Below are 18,347 nucleotides of genomic sequence, written 5' to 3'. Positions count from 1 at the left end.
AGCCAGTGCGGATGGAAAAGGGTTCTATGGAAAGTCACCTCACACGGTGATCTGATCATAAATTCCCAACTGGGCAGGTCACGGTGGGTAGTTACACCCCAGGCCTATACTTTATTTAGTGAGGGGTTTTTAAGCAAGCCCTGTCCATTGTTCTTGGGAATCTAGGTTAATACACCTTTGAAATGGCAGAACTAATACCAGCCCCCACCCTGCCCCCAAGGGGTAACCACCCTTTGGAGGGCATGGAATCTTAACCTGCAGTCTGATGGGCCTTGCTTTCTCGCCCATTCGTGTCACCTCCTTCGTTTCAAATCTGTCATTTTTCCAGAGCATCTGAGATCTTACTTGACATATGTCGTCAGTTTGGCTCAAATAAACTTTTTTTTTAAGGTTACCGAGTTTTACTGTTTTTTATTTCTTTTTAAGAAGATTTTTAAATTTATTTATTTTTAGAGAGTGGGAAAGGGAGGGAGAAAGAGCAGGAAAGAAACATCAATTGGTTGCCTCTCGCATGCACCACCCCAAGGAGGGCCCAGATCTGCAACCCAGGCATGTGCCCCGATTGGGAATTGAACCGGCGACCCTTCACTTTGCGGGATGACGCTCCAACTGAGCCACGGTGGTCAGGGCTCAGACAAGCTCTTACACAAATCCTTCACAGGTCTGGACACTGCTTCTGTCGACACCGGCAAGGCAGCACAGGCCTGCCCCTTCTCTCCCCATGCGTTCCCCACCCAGGCTGCTCCCAGCAGGGCCCGTGTGGGGGACCCCATCGAATAGCAGGGTGAGTCCCCCTGGAGCAGGAGGGACCGAAGTCAGACAGGAAGCACGTGGGCACTGCGGCGAGGACCCGAGCTGGCTTCCAGAGGTGCAGAGGAAGTCCTCTGATGGAGCAGGGGGCTCACTCGGACCACGCTGCCCCCTGTCCCAAGGCCTCACTCTCTAACTCAGATAAGGTGGGTGGGCCCCCCTTGCCCCAACCTAGCTTCTGATGGGGCCTCGGAGCCCAAGTTTAAACCGTCAGATTTCACCTCCGAATGATCTCCTTCGTGAGTCCTCTGCTCTCCTTCCCACATCACAGCCCCCTCCGCTCAGGCCTCGCACCGCCCTGATCCCTCCAGTCCAATTTCCAGAACCAGAGGGGGCTTTCCAACGCGCCCATCTGGCCTTGCTCCTCCACAGCCCCTAACCTTCCATGGCTCCCCACTGCCCACAGCCTCTCCCTGTGCGCTGTGGGCAGAAACCTCCCTGTCCTCTTGGCCTCAGAGATATATTGAGGCTTCTCTTTCCTGCCTGGCTCACCCCAGATGCCAAGGGACCTGCCCTCTCAAGAACTCTCAGAGGCTCTGCAGATCCACAGTCCAAGTGCAGGGCTGCTGCAGCTCGAGGTGCAGGAGCAGACTGCTGGGCCTGGTCTGCTACTGCGTGGCCTGGGGCAAGACCCCTCCCCTCGCTGGGCCCCAGCTGCCTCTCCAAATAATGCAGGGTGAGGGGTGCTTAGAAGACGTAGCAGATTTCTAAGCTTCTTTCCAGGTGGACCATCCTGGCATCCAAGGCCCTGCCCCTCTTCCTCCTGCCAAGAAGTGTGGATGTCTCACCACCAGGCCCCACCCCAGGGAGCTAGGGAGAGTGAGGGGGGACAGTGAGGAGCCAGGAGGGAGACCTCAGTGACATGGGAGACCAAGATGCAGTCAGCAGGATTTTGAGGGGGAAGGGGGTCCCTTCCTGTGCTCCCGCCCCTTCCCTTCCACATCTGCTCCTTGACCCCCAGTGCCCCGTCCTGGGAAAGGACTGGATGTTTGTTCAAAGGGCTGGGGGGAGGGGTCTCAGCAGTCCCAGGAGGCCAGGCTGTGGGGCTGGCTGGCAGCCAGGACCCCGGGCCTCCCTCCTTCCAGCTCTGGGAGCAGGGCCTGCTCACCCCCTGGGAACCAATAAACAGGAAACAGATACCAACCTGGCGCTCGCTCCCCCAGCTGGGCCCCTCCAGCACAGCCCCCCACTGCCCTCTGGCTGGTCCAGGACCTGCCCCACCTCTCCCCAGCCTCAAGATCTCAGAACCAAGGAGTCATGATCTCAAATGCACGAACAAAATCAAACTAAGAGGCACAAGTCCTGGGAAAAAACTCAGAATCCGTCTTGAAACCTCGAGATTCTACACTCTGAACTGGCCATCTTGAAAGCACACACTTTGCAGCGGCCCTGTTTCTGAGAGCTTCTAGACCTGGGGCCACGGGCTGAGGGCTCCACGAGCACCATCTCTGCAGCCCTCACAGTAACTCCTTAGTGTCCCCAGAGCAGGAAACTGAGGCTCAGAGTGGCCTGCTGGCTGCCACCTGGCAAGTGAGTCAGAGTCAGGCGGAGACGCTCACCCGTCTCAGTTGGGCACCAGAGCCCACCAGACACATGGAGCTTTGGAGGGGGCTGAGCCCTGTTTCGTAGGCCGGTTCCGTGGGTCTTGGACTCTGGCCCAGTGCTGTGCCTCTGGCTCTGCCCGTGCCTCCCTGGCTGGGTGGTAACAGAAGGAGAGAGGAACTGGGGAGAGAAGCAAGGACAGTGGGCACTTCCACCCGACGTCCCAGCCCCTCTCCCTCTGCCCACCTCCAAAGGCCCAGGATGCTGGGCCACCTGGCCTACCCAGGTGTAGCCAGGACCGCACCTGCCCTCCTGCCCAGCTTTATCCTGTTTCAGGGCTGGAAGGAGATGCCAAGAATCTGCACATCTTGGAGTCAATGTCTCTCAGAATCTTAGACCCCTAACATCATCTTAATGTCTCAGTCACGAGGGGAGGAACTAACATTTCTTGAACACTTACTACGTGCCAAGCCCTCCTGGCATTATTTCATTTCATCTGAACAATAATCCTTGGTGGAGCGAGGGGATAACGCACCCATGTTTCGGACAGAGGAGCAGTAAGTGCTGGACCTGTGTCCTGGCCTGCGTTCCGTGCCTTCCACACAGCTCCTGCACGTGCCGCTCCTGGGGAGCACCTTGGCCTCCCGTGGCCTGAAGGGACCTAGCCGGTCCTCTGGCGCAACAGCATCAGAGTTCCAATTCTGGGTATCCCCAGGGCTACTGGGGAGGGTCGTGGATGCCCCTGTGAGGACCCCAACACTTTGGCTCCTGGCACAGGTGGTTAGCGGGTCCTCTCCAGATGTCCCTGAGGTCCCCCTGAGGTACAGCCGGCAGCCATGTGACTCCCACCCCTCCCTAGGGCCCCCCCCCCCGGCCCCCGCCTTAGCTCTAACCTCTCCTGCCAACTGCCCTGCTCGGGAGCGGCTTCATCCCAAGTTTTATCAGCAAACCCAGGGCCGGCCAACCTAAAGCCAAGCCTGTCGTCAAGGGACCCACCGACTCTCCTGTCCCTCTTCCACCAGGCCAAGCCTCAGCCACCATCTGAACCCCACCTACCTCAGGGGGCTAGGACGCTTGTTGGAAGCTCCTGGCAAGCAGGGACGATGTCTAAGCTTTCCCTGCGTGAGCCCACTGCCCACAAGGGCCTCACAATGGACGGCTGAGTGGTGGGTGACCGACAGTCATGGAGGGAAACGACCGCAGGACCAGCGCAGTGGGCTGGACTCCTGGGCTCAGACCCCCACCTGGCACCAACCAGGGGCTCTGGGTCTCAGGAGCCGACAGCCTGGCCGCTCTGCCCACCTGCAGGGGCAGAGCAATGGTCCCCAAACATGCCCTCGTCCTGATCCCCAGAACCTGTGACTGTGTTACCTCACTTGGCAAAAGGGACTTTGCAAACGTGATTAAGGATTTGCAGATGGGATTTTCCTGGATGACCCAAGTGGCCCTAAGCGATCACAGGGGCCCTCACACGCGGCGGTGGGGGCAGGCCGGCGGTTTGGTTCAGAGAGGGATCTGAAGGTGCTGTGCTGCTGGCTTTGAAGATGGAGAAGGGGCCATGAACCAAGGAGTGACAGCAGCCCCCAGAAGCTGGAAAAGGCAAGGATACCAGTTTTCCCCTAAAGCCTCCAGAAGGAACACTGTCCTGTTAACACCTTGATTTTAGCCCTGTGAAACCCATTTCTCCTGACCCCCAGAACTGTAAGATAATGTTTCTATTGTTTTAAGTCACTAAACATGCTGCTACTTGTTGCTAAAGCAGCCGTAGGAAAATGACACACCGCCCGCCTCGGCCACCTCAGGGAGCTCCGCAGGGCTCCCTCGCTCCGTCACACTCTCCGCCCAGCCGCAGCCTCAGAGCCCTGTGCCTTCCCGCGCCTTGCCCCAGCGCCAGAGGACGTTTTCACACACTGGGCACAGCAGCATCACGACTTCAGGGCACAGGCCTCACCAGTGTGTGTGTGTTGGCGGTGGGGAGAGCCCAGAGCAGCAGCTAGTGGCAGGGGAAAGGGCCCTGGGGGCCAGACCAGGGTGAGACCCCACCTCACTCCCCTCAGTGGCCGAATGGGGCTGCGGTTGCCCCTGCCAGCACCTTAGTCCACAAGTGCGGGTTTTACTCAGTGCAGCTGCTGCCTCTCCCAGTGGCTCTGGGAGGCCTTACGCCGGTGCCCTAGAGCAGGGAGGAATCTGGCTCTGAGAGGGACAGGGACTAATTTAAGGACACACAGAGGAAAATGGAGCGGCTGAGGCGGGAATCCAGGTCTCCTGACTCCAGTGCAGACCTCCTCGTGCTACACCAGGTCACCTGGTCACCCCACAGGTACTGGAGGCGGGCTGTGAACGCCCCCGGGGCTCTGATAGCCTCACTGGGGCTTTGGGCCCCTGAGCATCATGGACTTCAGCTCACAACCACTCAGGGCCCGGCAGCCAGGCTGTCGTCTGTCCCTGGAACACCCCAGAGGCCTGCAGGGGGAGTGAGGGAGGATCAACTCCCACCGGGGGCCACATCAGCTCCGAGAGACTCCTGCTTCCCAGGGGACCCAGGGCGCCTGTTTCAGGGCCTGCCAGCAAGGCGCCAGGCTGCCTGGGCACAGGTCCCAGTAAGTGCGCCGGGGCGGCGAGCCTTTCTGGGAAACAGGGGCTCCCCCTGCCCCCGCCCCACCACCACTATCCCCGCCAACTGCGCTCAGCGGGAGCTCTGTGGGGCCAGTACAGGACCCGGGCATCAGGACACCTGGAGCCAAGTCCCATACTTGGGCCACAGGGCCTTGGGGAGCCTCTGCCCACTGCAGGTCAGCTTCTTCACCCGTACATGGGGGCCATGGCAATGCCCACCCAGCCGGAGGACCCAATGGGAGGGACAGGACTGCCATGGGGCGGCATGTGGTCTCTGTCCTAGGAGATGTGCAAGCTGGAGCTAAAGGGTGTTACGGTGCCTTCGAGGAGACACCAATGGGGTATAGCACGGCCACCGTCCTCACGGGGGCCCTGTGGCAGCTCCACCCTCCCAGCCTTGGAGCCAAGCCTACACAGGTCTGCAGGGGACAGCCAGGGCAACCTCCAGCTCCAGGCTACCCTGGGGGCTTTGCCAATCTCCCCTGCCCCGCCCTCAGCAACCCTGCACACACTGCGCTGCCTTGGGACCTCGGGAGCGCCATGTTCACCTCAAACGCTGGAGTCCAGGTCCTTCCGGAGCCCTCGGGGCTCCATGAGCTCTCACCAACCGACTGACCACCTCTGCCCCAGCCCAAGCCACCATTAGCTCTTGCCCAGATTATTCCAGTGGCCTCCTGACTTGCTCCCTGCTTCCACTCTGGACTTCTGTGGTCTGCCCCTGCAGAGCAGCCAGGGCGGACCTGTAAAGGCCTAAGTCAGATCAGGTGCTCTATTCAGAACCTTCCAACAGTGCCTGCCCCGCCTCACTTCAAATAAACATCAAAGATCTCCTACTGACCTAGGAGATCTGCCTTGTCTGGTCCCAACCCATTTCCACACTCCCTTAGCCCCCTGACCCCATCTTCTACTTTGCCCCATCCACACAGTCCTCCTGAACACTTCTCAAACACACTCCTACCTCAGGGCCTTTGCACTTGCTGTTCTCTGCCCAGAATGCCCCTCCCCCCGTCCCATCACCTGGCTTGCTCTCTCACTTCCTCCAGGCCTCTGCTCCAATCTCATTTCCTCAAAGAGGCCTTCTCAGACCTCTCCATCTAAAACAGCACCCCATCCCTGTGACTCTCTCCTCCCTCATCCTGCTGTCTTTTGCTGCCCAGCCCCTGCCTCTCCCTGAGACATAATGTACCCATTTGCAGACAGGTCTCCTAAGCTAGCTGGGAAGCTCCATGAGGCCTGGCCTTTGTTTGCTGATGTAGCCGAGGGACTAGAAGAGAGCCCAACATACCTGAAGGCTCAGCAGGTATTTGCTAAACGATTGAAAGCAATGCCTTATCACGGTCACCCAAGTCTCTGAGACAAACTCCTGACCGCATGCAATCTGCCGAGTTCTTTCCAGCCTCCAACCTCTGCTCATACTGCACCCTCCTCCTAGAATCCCTCCTTTTCTTCAGTTTTAAAGGCCAAGCTCAGGCAGAGCCTCCTCCAGGAAGCCTCCCCTGCCAGCACGGGCCAGTGGGCCAGTCCCTCAACATCCTGCAGCCCCTTCCGTCTGCTTGCAGATTCTGAAAGCTCTGAGTGCTTCAGCTCCCCGGGCAGCCTGGGGGTGCCTCCCCCAACCCGCACTGTGAGGAGGGCACGTGTATCCTGAGAGATCACAGATGGGAGGGAAGAAAGCAGAGGGGCAAGTTCTTACACTGGGTTGGGCGCTGGGGACAGGATTCCTGAGGCTGCCAGCCTCCAAACCCAGCTGGAGCGGGAAACGTGGGGTTGGAAAGTATCAGACCCGACTCTGGTCCACCCCACCCCCCACAGGGAGGGGTGAGAACCATTCCTGGGTCACACTGCCCCCACTAACCCAGGGCCCTTAGGAAGGAGTTGGGGGGCAGGGAATAGGAAAAGGACAGTCCTGTGCCCATACTCCCCCATCCCACCCTCCCCCTGCTGGGTGACAAGGCATTTAATTATAGATATTTGGTACCACTCAGAATTCCAAAAGTCCTAATCACCTCCTCTCCCGGAACCAGTTTCCATGGAAAAATCATAGCAAAGAGTCAAGGAGGGAGAGGAGAAAACCCCCACCCCCGTGGGTTCCCTGCCAAGAGGAGACGGAGAAGAAAGGTGATGAAGAGCCGCAGCTCAGGCCTTCCTCCGCAGGGCAGGGGGCCGCCCGGGCGGGCTGGGTCTGCCGCGCAGGTGCTCCATGGCGAGGCCAGGGTCCCGGTGCCCGGCTCTGGCTCCGCCCCACCTGACTGGGTGAACTTAGACTCAGCATTCTCCTTCCTGAGTCTTGAAGTTCTTCCCACCCCAACGCCAAGCTCCGGAGAGTTACACAACCACCATGAAGGTGTTCGAGCTGTTAGGGGTGTGCAGGTGACCCCCACCTGGCCCCCAAGTCCTGTTCCTCTACTCAGACGGCAGGCCAATCCCACTGGGAAACAGACGCCCCTTGGACCCCGTTCCCTCTAAGACACTGACACGCTAGGATTTGGTGGGAACCTATGTCTGCCATCCGGAGAATTCAGCCCTGTAAGGTTCCCACAGCGTTCACGTTTGAAGGAGGAGACATTCAGAGTGACTGGCAGAGAGAAAGCACTTAGTAAATGTTAGCCACCATTACTCCTATTCCAGTACACTGAAGTTCTGTGAGTCCATCCACCTGATTCTGAGGGACAAGTCAGCTCCTGTTTCTGGGAGACGGTTGTCACATCTGTCAAATGAGTGGAAGTATCTGAGGGCAGCGGGCAGGCCCACAGGACAGTGCTTTGAGGCCGGGGTGGAGGAAGCCCTGGAGGGAAGAGCCGCCGATCATCAGGTTGTGTGGACCCAGGCGGCAGTGCCCAGGGGAGTGGGCGGGCAGGGCAGGGCAGGGCAGGGCAGGGAGGCTCCCACAGCTCCACCCTCCCCACCCCCCGCCCCCCAGCACACGAGCGAGCAGCTGTCCGCAGAATGAAGCCGGCTTCACTCCCCGGGCTCCTGGGTTCTCAAGGCTCTTCCGCAGACCGGCCTTTCTCTCCTGGGCAGCCACGCCCGACTCCTCTCCCTGACCACCCTTCCTGGGGAGCCTCAAAGACCAGGCAGTCTAACTTGGCCGTGCAGATGGCAACACCAAGACCCAGGATGACTTTCCAGGCCCCGGAGAGTGCCAGAGGCCGAGCCAGGCCTGGTACCCAGGCTCCTCGCTCCCAGCAATGGCGGCGACACCACACGGAGGGCAAATATCACTTCCAGCTGGGACAGGCCTGACTCTGAGGGACTTCCATGCAGCCTGGCGTCAGGGCAGGGGCCCCCTCTGCCCTGGGGGCTGCTGCCAGCTGGTTCACACTGGTTTCTGCCCCATCAGCAAAGTGTGAAAGCCTCTTCTTTTCACTTCTTACTTGGGAGCCCACACCACACCATCTCCACCCACAGCCCGGGGAGCGTGACTGGGGTCCCGGGCCTGAAACAAGGGAACATTGTCTCCTCCGTGGAGGCCAGCAGGAGGGAGTAGACGGCTGCTCCCCATTTTTCTGGAGCTAAAAGGAAGGGACAGCAGGAGAGATTCAGGCCAGCAGATGGGAGAACTTCCAGATGTGTATGAGTGGGTGGGGAACTACGGGACGGTGAATCTCTTCCGAGCCAGTTCAAGCCCGTCAGGTCAGGCTGAGGCCGGGGTGCCTGGCCCTGTGCTCGGAAACCTGCAGGCGGCAGGGGGAGGGGCTGAGGCTGGCGACCAGAAGCAGCTGGGGTGGGGGGCAATGGGGCCTGTTCTCCCTTCCCTGTCCTGCCCCCAGGGACAGAGCGATCATACCCACCGCTCACTGGACGAGAGCCGGTCAGGTGGAGACCGTTACCCCCTTTTCACAGAAGGGGAAGTAAGGCACAGAGCAGGCATGGCACTGACCCAAGGGACCCGGAGCCAAGGCTCAAACCCCGTTATTTTGCGACAGACTCACCGGCTCTCTCCCCTGAGGCGTAAGGGGGACACCAGGCTGGGCCTGGAAACGTGGGAGGACGAGCAGGCGAAGCCCTGGAGGCTGGGGAGCGCCTCCCTTGGGGCAGGGAGAAGCCCGCTATGGGCAGGTTCGCCCCACCACACAGACCCCTGGAGGGCAGGGGCCCCAAGCTCCTCCGTGAGGTCAGGCAGGCAGGGAGACAATGGGGTGGGGGCCGACCAGGAGGGAATGCTGCAAAAAACCCCACCTCCTCTCTGGGTCTCAGTGACTCTTCATAGGCGCACCCCCCACCCCCACCCTCCTAACAGTCTCCTTGAGTCCCTTGGTTCACTCCTGTTCTCTCCCCTAATTTAGCCTTCAAGGCTCCCGGGGAAGATAATTATATGGGGAAGGCAGCTGGGGAGCGGCCCCTGGCAGAAGCTGCCCTGCTCTCGCCGCCCTGCACCCCCATGTGCCAGAGACAGCAGCACTGAGGTTTGGGGCACCGAGCTGCCCTACCAGGCCTCACTCCCCGCCTGCTGACGCTGTGGCCTCCGTGAGAGACACCAGAGCCAGAACCAGGGGGAAGGAACGACCAGGATAGAAAAACAAAGAGAGAGAATTCAGAGGCAGCCTGAGAGCTCTGGGAATGGGAGTGACCGAAGTAGCCCAGGGTTTAGGGTTTCCAGGCTCCTCACCCGGGCAGGGAACACAGTGGGAGTGCGGGTCATCATTGCAACAACCTGGGCCACCCCCGGGGATACGACCAGAACCCAGAGCCTCAGATTCAGCTTCCAACTGGATGTCAGGGCCTGAAGGGCCTGGAGCCCATCCGAACCCACAGCTGAAACTCCGGGGACGCCTGAAGACAGAGGGCAGAAGTGGAGGCCTCAAGGAGAGAGTCTGCAGCGCCAGGGGTCCGGCAGAGGAAGCGGGGAGCACCTCAGAGTCACCAGGAAGGAGGTGGGGTGGGGAGAAGATGCCAGCAGCCGGATGAGGGGCCAGAACCTCCACCCCGACCCACAGAGGCAACCCTGTCCTTGGGGCCTGGAACCTCTCTTAACCCCTCAGGGCCGCTGCCTGCTGAGCCCCACAACCTACTCCCCGACTCTGCCCTCCCTGAGAGGCCCCGGCAGACCTCAGGCCCCAACCCACAGACTCCCCCAAAATTGGGCGCCACCACTTGGAAACGCAGGAACTACCTCATCCACGGTCCCCCGATCGCACAATGGAGAGGTTAAGTCACAGAGACCCACCAGGACCAGTGGTGTGCGGCCCGCTCGGCCCCTCCACAAACAGTGCCTTGCACCCCTCCAACGTTCCCAGGCCCAGGGACAGGCCCACATTTTGGTCTGTCAGAAAAGCCATGTGAGGAAGGGCAAACCCAGGTCAGCCGTGGGCCCCCGCGCCGAAACATCCTACCAAGGGCCTGGCTAATAGGACAGTCAGGCTCTTTAGAAAGTTCCATTACTCTCCCATCGCCGTGTATATTTAAAACAAAGAACTGGACAGGAATCTCCAAAGCCAATCCCTGAGAAACAGCTGAAGGACGAGGCTAAAACCTTATGTGATCATCACCCAGAGAACCTCTGAGCAGGTACTAACCTTTGACTTTAGCACTAGTGGAAGCCTGAAGCCTCTGGGGCCTGAACAGATAGAAGCCCTCATCATCCACACTCTTGAAACTGCTCGGGCACTTCCAGGGCCAGGGGAGCACCCCCAGATTGGACACCGGCCCCATGAGCACTCTCAAAACGCCCCTGCAGAGGTCAGTGTCCACAGCCTTCCCTCAGCCCCACCCCCCGGGCCCCCCTCACAGCACTCACCACCTGCGGCTTGCTGCAGCACTTGCTGGCTGGGGCAGGCTCATCTGGGGCCCGGGCTGCCTCCAGGGGCTTGGCCTCGGCAGAGGGCGGTGCAACCACTGGAGTCAAGCATGGCATATCCACTGGCACTGGGGCAGGCACCTCGCCAGAGCGAAGGGTCAGCATGTACCGCTTAGTGACATCCTCAAGGGATGGTGCCTGGGACGTGGGGTGGGCTCTGGCAGGAAAGCCCATAGGCTCAGGCACGGCCACAGGGGGGCCAGCAGAGGTCGGTGGCTCAGGCACCACGATAGGCGTGAAGGTGGCAGGCACGCTGGAGTGGCGAACGTGTTTGGAGGAGTGTCGGGTCTGAGGCAGGCCGCCAGGCTGGTCCTGACTGTCCTCCTGTCTCTGTAGCTCCTGATGACTGCTCCGGGCTGGGCGCTTCTTGGAACCGCGGCGGATGAGCCGAGGGGACAGGACGTCAGCCAGTTTAGGGTCGAGGTGGAAGTCCGGGTGGGCGGTGGGGGAGGCGGGCGGGGCTTCAGGCAGGACCCTCTCAGACTGTGCCCGGCCACTGGCAGGACTGGGCTCTTCTGGTTCTACCTGTCGCTCTGCAAGGATGGGCTCGCTGCTGGACGGAGGCAGCAGGGGCTCGACCTCTCGGATGGGCTCACCTCCGGGGCCCTCAAATCCAGGCCCTGCTAGCTCCCCACGGCGGCTGGGGTCACTCAGAGATTTCTTCTTGGGAGCTTTGCCAGCAGCCCTGTCGTCCACTACACGTCCCAAGGCACCAGGCCCCTGAACGATGCTCTGAATGACCTCCTGGTACCCCTTGCTTTCTCCACTGCCCACAGACCAGTCACTGTGGCCGCTGGTCAAGCCCTCATCCACAGCTGGAGCCGCTGGAAGCCCGGTTTTGGGGCTCAGTGAGCCCAGGAGGTTGCTATCCACGGAGAACCCCGAGGGTTCCTCAGAGGTGGCAGCCCGGTGGCGCTGTGGAATGGGGTCACTTAGAGACCGGTAGGCCTCACCTGCCTCGCCATTGCTCAGCTCAGTCCCACCAGGGCCTGAAGGTGGGATTTTGCGTCTCCTGCGGAGGGCACCTGGTGTGGGAGGGGCATCAGGGGACACCAGGGACCACCCCCCAAGACTGTCTTCAGCCCCAGAGAGCTGGCTGGTCTGGGTTGAAGACGAGTTAAGGGGTCTCCACACTCCTGTGGTGCCCAGGCTGCAGAAGGCTGAAACAGAAGGCTCAGGGTCCGTCCCAATGCCCTCATCTGTCAGGCTGGATTCAGGGCCAGAGAGCTCCTCCTGGGACCGCTGCCCTTGGGTCACGTCCCCTGTCCACTCGGTGCTTCCAGGGGGAGTATCGCTTCCATCGTCCTGCTGGGCACCCATACGCTGGATCTTCTCGAAAACCTGACGGGCCTCTTGCACGTACTGATCCTGAACCACGAGGGGCAGAGGGTCCTCCTCGGTGCCTGGGCCTGCCAGCAGGAGCTCGGAGGAGCTGGGCTTCAGGGCACTGGTGCGGGGTGCGCGGCGGTGGGCCACGGGCTTCTCAGAGCAGGTGAACGACTTTGTCCTCCGAAGGGTGGCTGTCAAGTCCTTGAGTGTGGGGCGAGTGCCAGGTGCTGCGGGGGCTGAGGGGGGTGTGGACCCAAGTTGCCCCACCAGGCCACCTGCTGATGGTGAGTCTCTGCCATCTAAGGGGCCACTCCCAAGGTCCCCGGGGCGCCCACCAGGCTTCCGGACTCTCAGCTCTGAAAGGTCTGAGCGCAGGAAACTGAGCAAGGTCAGGGTCTCTGAGGCAATGTCTGGGTTTGACAGGGACTTGCGCTGCCGGCTCTTGTCCAACTCCAATCCTCCATCCCTCAATGCCCTCGTGGTGCCCACAGGTCCCTTGGTGCGGTTTCGAGCCTGGGGCCTCAGGAGGAGCCCTTCTCCAGCTCCAAAGCTAGGGGAACGATACACACCCCAACTCCCAGAACCCCGGCTAGCCCACAGGTCCTCATCTTTGAGGGTCTCTGTGCTGGAGTAACGGCTGCTACCACAGGAGCCTGATGGGCTGGCCAGGTATGCAGGAAAGCTCACCTTGGCCACTCGAAAAGCTCCTCCCACAGTGTCTGACAAGGGCCTAGGTCCCTCCTGGGAACCTGGTATACAGGGAGGTGAGCCAGTACTCCACTCCCGGGGCCCTTCCTCACTAGGGGCTCTTGGAGATGTTGGGGGTTCCGGGCTCCTGGCTCCTCCTGCCGGGTCCATGCTGCTCAGATTTAACCCATAACTGTCTGGCCTGCAGTCCTTATCCAAGAGAGAGCTTCCAGACTTGGGCCCCGGCCTCCCTCTCCAGCAGTGGCCGCCCTCACCATCTTGGTCCTCTTCGCTGCCTGAGGAGAGGCCTCCGTGGTAGGCCGGACTCTGCGCCCCAGGCGGCAGAGGTGGCGGGCCCTCCTCTTCCTCCTCGCTGGAGCTGGCAGCCCGGCTGTGGCTGAGAGGGTAGGAGGCGATGGAGGAGGAGGAGGAGCAGGAGGCCCCGGCCCCGGCCTGCGGTTGGGAGAAGCTATGCCAAGAATGTAAACCATCCGCCGGACGCTGCGCCCGCTCCTGCTGCTGCTGCCGCCGCCTCCTCCCCTCGATTCCTGGGCCAGGCAGTGGCCGCGCCGAACGAAGGCCAGCCAGAGGGAAGCACGTCCGAGGAGGTGGCGTCGGTGGCTGTCGGGGCTCCCGAGCCGGGGGTTCCCACGCCGCACTGTCGGGGCTGGGAGTCCCCGAGGCCTCAGAGTCGGCACTGGGCCGCCTGGAGCCAGGGCCACCGAAGAGCTTGCGCATCTCGGTGACGCTGGGCCAGGCCCCGCGCGCTGCGCCCTCTGTCTTTTCTTCGGCGGCTCCGGGGGAGACGCACCCGTCCCGGGCCCCTGCGGAATCGTCTGGCCGCTGCGCGTCGAAGCGCCGGGAGAGCTGGCGCACCGACGGCGAGAGACTGCGGAGCGGGCGCGGCTGCGCGGGGGCGGCCGGGGGCCCCGACGCCAGCTTGGACACGCGCCGGGAGGGCTGGCCCGGAACGGCTGCGGCCGGCCGGCACGAGGCGCGGCGCCGCAGCCCGGGGGTGTCCGTGGACCCTTCTCTCGGCCCGGGTCCGCCGCTCCATCGCTCCAGCAGCTTGAACGAGATGCTGCGATACAGCGGGGGCCGGGGCGCCCCGTCCGCCATGGTGGCGGCACTCACTCCGGGGGGGCTGGCCTCGGGAACCGCGGCCAACCCCCCCCTGCGTCCCCGCCCCGAAGAAGCGCAGCCGCCGGGATCCGAAGGCCTGAGTCCTGCAGCCGCAGTCGCGGGAGTTTTCGGGAAGAGGACGCAAGAGACGGGAGCAGAGCTTTATCTGCTACGGCTCAAGTTTCTGTGGCCTCGGGCGGCTTCGGCTCCATCCCGCGCGGCCCCTCCCGCCTCAGTGCCAACCCCCAGGCCTGGCCCCAACCCCGGCCGGTGCAGCCCGGAGCATTGCGCGAGGCCTGGCCCGGCCCAGTCCGGATCCCTTCCTCAACTCTGTGCCCGCCAGCCGGGTGCCTGCCTCCCGCCCCTCGCGCTCCCGCTCCAGCTCCTCTTCCCTCCCTCCTGTCTGCTCGATCCTCGCTCCCTTTTGTTGCAAATAAACTTTGTGGCAGAGGAAAGGGGGCGGGGGGGCGGGGCCTCAAGCTCCAAAGAGGGGGTGGGCTCCCCGCGCGCACTAGGCTGGGAATCAGGAGTAGGGGGAGGGAATTGGGGAGGAGCCGAAGTAGAAACGACTGCTTGAGCACAGGCAGATTGAAGCGACCCTCACAGCCCGAGCTATCCCCAAAGGACTCACTCCGACACACGCAAGCTCTGAAGGTCCGCGGACAGACAGCTAGGGCGGTGCCCCCGCTGCGGTTCAGCCACTTTCGTACGGAAACACCTTCTGCCCCCGGACCAACATGGCAACCTCGGACCCACAAACTCGTACACACCTATACTCAGGTACACGACTCTCCCAGGTGGAAAAGGAGCAGGAATCGCCGCCAGGGGGAGCAATGGGCACTGCGGGCGGACTCCAGCTTTTGCCACTCCCTGCCCCACCTCTTCATTCGGCCAAGGCCACGCCCTTTACTTGGGCCTCCGAGAGTCCCGCAGTCCCTGCGACCCCGTCTAGCCCCTCGCACCACCAAACGTCCCGCCCCTTCCACCTCTGGTCCTGTCCAGCTCTGAAAGTCCCCCAACTCGCACACGCCTCTCCAGAAGCCCCACCCCTTTAACCAGGTCTCTGTCACATTTTCTGCAGCCAGCCGGTCGCCGGGCCTCTTCTTTCCTCCGCGCTCCAGATTACGTGACTCTTGCGCCCTCTACCGGCCGCATTTGCCCACCCCCCCCCCGCCCCCCGCGGAATCCTGGGTAGGTAAAACAGCACCCACCTCTAGAAAACCAGAGGGTTGGAAAGACCACTTCCTCTACTGCTTTTCAGTCCTTTCCTAGTCTCTTTAGGAGCCGTTTTAAAATTAATCCCTTCCTGAAGTGCAATCACATACAAAAGGAGCTTCATAGGAACTCGCTCGACTTGCCACTGCCAAACCTACACTCCTACCAGCCGCTGCTCCACCCTCCTACTGGGAAGGTGTGGATCTCTTCTACTGCTTCTAGCTAAGTTTCTATTGGGGGTGTCCAAACAGCGGCACAGGGTGGCTATAAATGCGGCCCAACACAAAGTCGTAAATTTACTTAAAACATTATGAGATTTGGTTTTGTTTTCATTAGTGTTTTTGTATTTAATGTGTGGCCCAACACAACTCTTCTTTAGCTGTGGCCCAGAAACGCCAGAAGGTGGGACACCACTGTCTGACCCAGCCTGTGAGCTCCTACTTCTGCCCCCAAGTATCTGCCCAGGAGACTTGTCTGGCAAGTCTCGAATTCTGTCGGATACTGGGGCTTTCCCCTCTCCCCCCTGCCACTGCTAGGCCCCCGTTCACCTTCCTGCCCCAGTTTAAATGCATGACAGCTACCCTACATCTGAATGAATGAATGAATGAATGGGAATTTATGGAGTGCCTTGGATGTATCAGTGATATTTCATTTGTTTTATTTAGCCTTTGAACCACCATTGGAGGTAAGATATTATTGCCCCTTCTATGGGTCATGAGGGAGAAGTAACTTTGACCAGTGTTGAAGTCAGGAAGTGGTAGCTCCTGCTATGACTCAAATTCAGATTTCGGGAGCTTCAAACACCATGTTCCTCCAGACCACCTTCCTGATGAAGAAGGGGGTTCTCTCTCCTTTGAGTTTCCAGCAGCCTCCTCCTCCATGGACCTGAGTTCACCCTCCCAGGAATAGAGTATTCTGGTCGTCCCCTCAACCCAAGAGATGAGCTGGGCCTAAGACAGGAGACCCTGGGAGCAAGAGGCCCTGGTCCAGATGACAGGGGGAGGGATGGGCAAAGGGCAGGATGGCAGACACTGAGGAATTGCCTGACTGTCACACAAGAGAGGGAGGTCTCAGCCAGACCCCGGGGCCCTGTCTGCTGCTTCCCTTGTGTTGTGGGGAATTGCTGTAGAAAGAAAGCTCCTCCTCTTTGAATTGAGACCAGCCTCCTTCCTGTGATTCCCTCAGCTTTGCCTCAGCTCTGCCTCGAAGGAGCCAACACAATTTTCCATCTTCACTGGGAAACTGATGGCAAGAGAGCCTTGCCTGGCCTAGTGCCTCTCTGCCCTCGCCTGGCTGTGTGACCTTGGGTAAATTCCTGTACTTCTCTGGGCCTCAGCCACCGCATCTGAAGAGTAAGGAACGAGTCTAGGCTCCCCCAAGGGTGCTTCTCTCTGACTGTTTGAAATCAGACTCTGTCTCCTCCAGGGTGTTCTTTCTACCTTTCTGGGTAGCCGTAGCACGGTGGGGGGACTCCATCCCAGGAGTCACTGCTCTCTTCCAATAATGATGTCCCCTACCTTCTGAAATGTGTACTTTTCAAACTCTTTCACACCCTGTCCTGTTCTTCATGTCACTTCTGGGATAGAGAAGTTCTTATTCCCATTTCACAGATGGGCAGACCGATGAAGAGGAGTGGAGGTTTGGGTCACAGGCTCCCAGCGTCCTGCAATTTGGCTGTGAGATGAACAGGTTGTGGGGGGACAGCTTTGGATCTGGAACCCCTGTGGTGGGGGAGGAGGGTGATTCAGGATCTGGGCTGGGCCTCTGCCGATGGGGAGCTCCCCCGGAGAGTGGCTTGGCTGCTTACGGCACCTTGTGAGTCTTCCCCTTCTGACTCAGGATGAGACCAAGTCATCTTCCTGGCACAGCGGGACCTGGTGTTTTTAGGACTCAAAGCCTCGTCTAAGAGGGGGCTGGGAGCACTGGGCCCAGGGTGGAGAGAAAAGCACTGTGCCAGGAGGCTGGAGCGGGCCCAAGGCAGTCACGCTTATGATGTACCGGGTGACCCTAGCAGGTCGCTCTCTTCCTTTGGGCCTCAGGCTCCTCACCTGTGAGAGGGGAGTGGCAACTGTAACCCGTCTGCCCCAGGAGTCTACCCAGCGACATCAGAGCTATAGAATCCCTTGGAGAAGTCAAGATGGGAAAGTTATGATGGTCAAAGTCACGCCCAGTGTTTGGCCTCGGGTACTTAAGGGGGAGGAAGATGAGGGGCGAGAGGACTTCAAGAAGCAGCGAGCTCCAGGAAGGAACTCTGGCTCCTGACTCCACTCCAAAGTCAAACAGAAATGACCTGAGACTGTTCTGTTCCTTTCCTGCATAATTAGACCTCAAGTACACAGAATTGAATTATTTATAGCCTTTTGTTCATGACGCAGTCTCACCTATTATTTAATCGACTCTCACCAAAACCCAAAACAGCTAGGACCTTTACAATGTCCTACATCTCATTATATAGCGCCCCCCCCCATTCTCCTGCTGCCCATCCTCCAGGGTCACCATCACCTCCTGGGTCCAGCATTCCCTTCTTATATAGTTTTATCACATCTGTGTATTTCTTTCAAGTATATGTTTTAATTTTAATTATTTTTAAGTTTACAAATAGGGCATCTTGCTGTATGTAATTTGGGGGATTTCTTTTTATTTAAAACATATTGCCAAGATTTATACATATCATTGCATGCCAGTGTGGTGCATTCTGCTGCATGCAGAACTCCAGTGTGTGAATCACAGTGTGCCCACCCACTCTCGAATGCGTGGACATTCGAGTGTTTTCAGTGCTGTCGTGGGCACTGGGCCCGCGCTGGGTGCACATTTGCAGCAGTGCTCGGGGCGGTGGGCCATTTGGCTGCTCGCCGGGAGTCGGCATTGTCAGGCCAGAATCGAATATCTTTTCTGTTTTTTGATGATCTGTATTTCCTTTTCTGTGAAGTGCCTATATGTGCCTCTTCTCCATTTTTCTGTTGGGGTTACAATACTTTGTTATATTTTATGAAAATCCTGCCCTAACCTTTCCACACTCAGTACCCCCAGTGGCCTGGGGAGAGCTGATAGTATTATCGCTATTTTACAGACAGGGAAGCAGAGGCTCAGAGAAGTGAAGGGGTTTGTTCAAAGTCACGGACTTAGTAACAGCCCTTCTGTGCTGAGCTAGTGCCTTCTGAGCCCCTTGGGCCTCAGCTAAGAAACCTTCTCTGCCCCTCAAGCTGGGTCAGGGCCCCCATGGTCCCCA

General features: G+C 59.7%; 1 protein-coding gene across 1 annotated transcript in view; it reads right to left on the bottom strand.

Moving 5' to 3' along the window:
- Positions 1-14,965, bottom strand: part of ARHGEF17 (Rho guanine nucleotide exchange factor 17) — a 56,276-nt gene extending 41,311 nt beyond the window's left edge. Inside the window, exon 1 of the mRNA XM_045817924.1 lies at positions 10,706-14,965. Within this exon, the coding sequence (XP_045673880.1) occupies positions 10,706-13,900 (3,195 nt within the window). The 5' untranslated portion in view covers positions 13,901-14,965. The remainder of the gene's footprint in view (positions 1-10,705) is intronic.
- Positions 14,966-18,347: the final 3,382 nt, after the last annotated feature.

Source organism: Phyllostomus hastatus, unplaced genomic scaffold (assembly GCF_019186645.2).
Source record: "Phyllostomus hastatus isolate PE091 unplaced genomic scaffold, TTU_PhHast_1.1 phas_scaffold_317, whole genome shotgun sequence".
In the NCBI taxonomy this organism is placed as follows: Eukaryota; Metazoa; Chordata; class Mammalia; order Chiroptera; family Phyllostomidae; genus Phyllostomus; species Phyllostomus hastatus.
The sequence above is the reverse complement of the archived record's forward strand: the minus strand, read 5'-3'. Positions and strand labels throughout refer to the sequence as shown.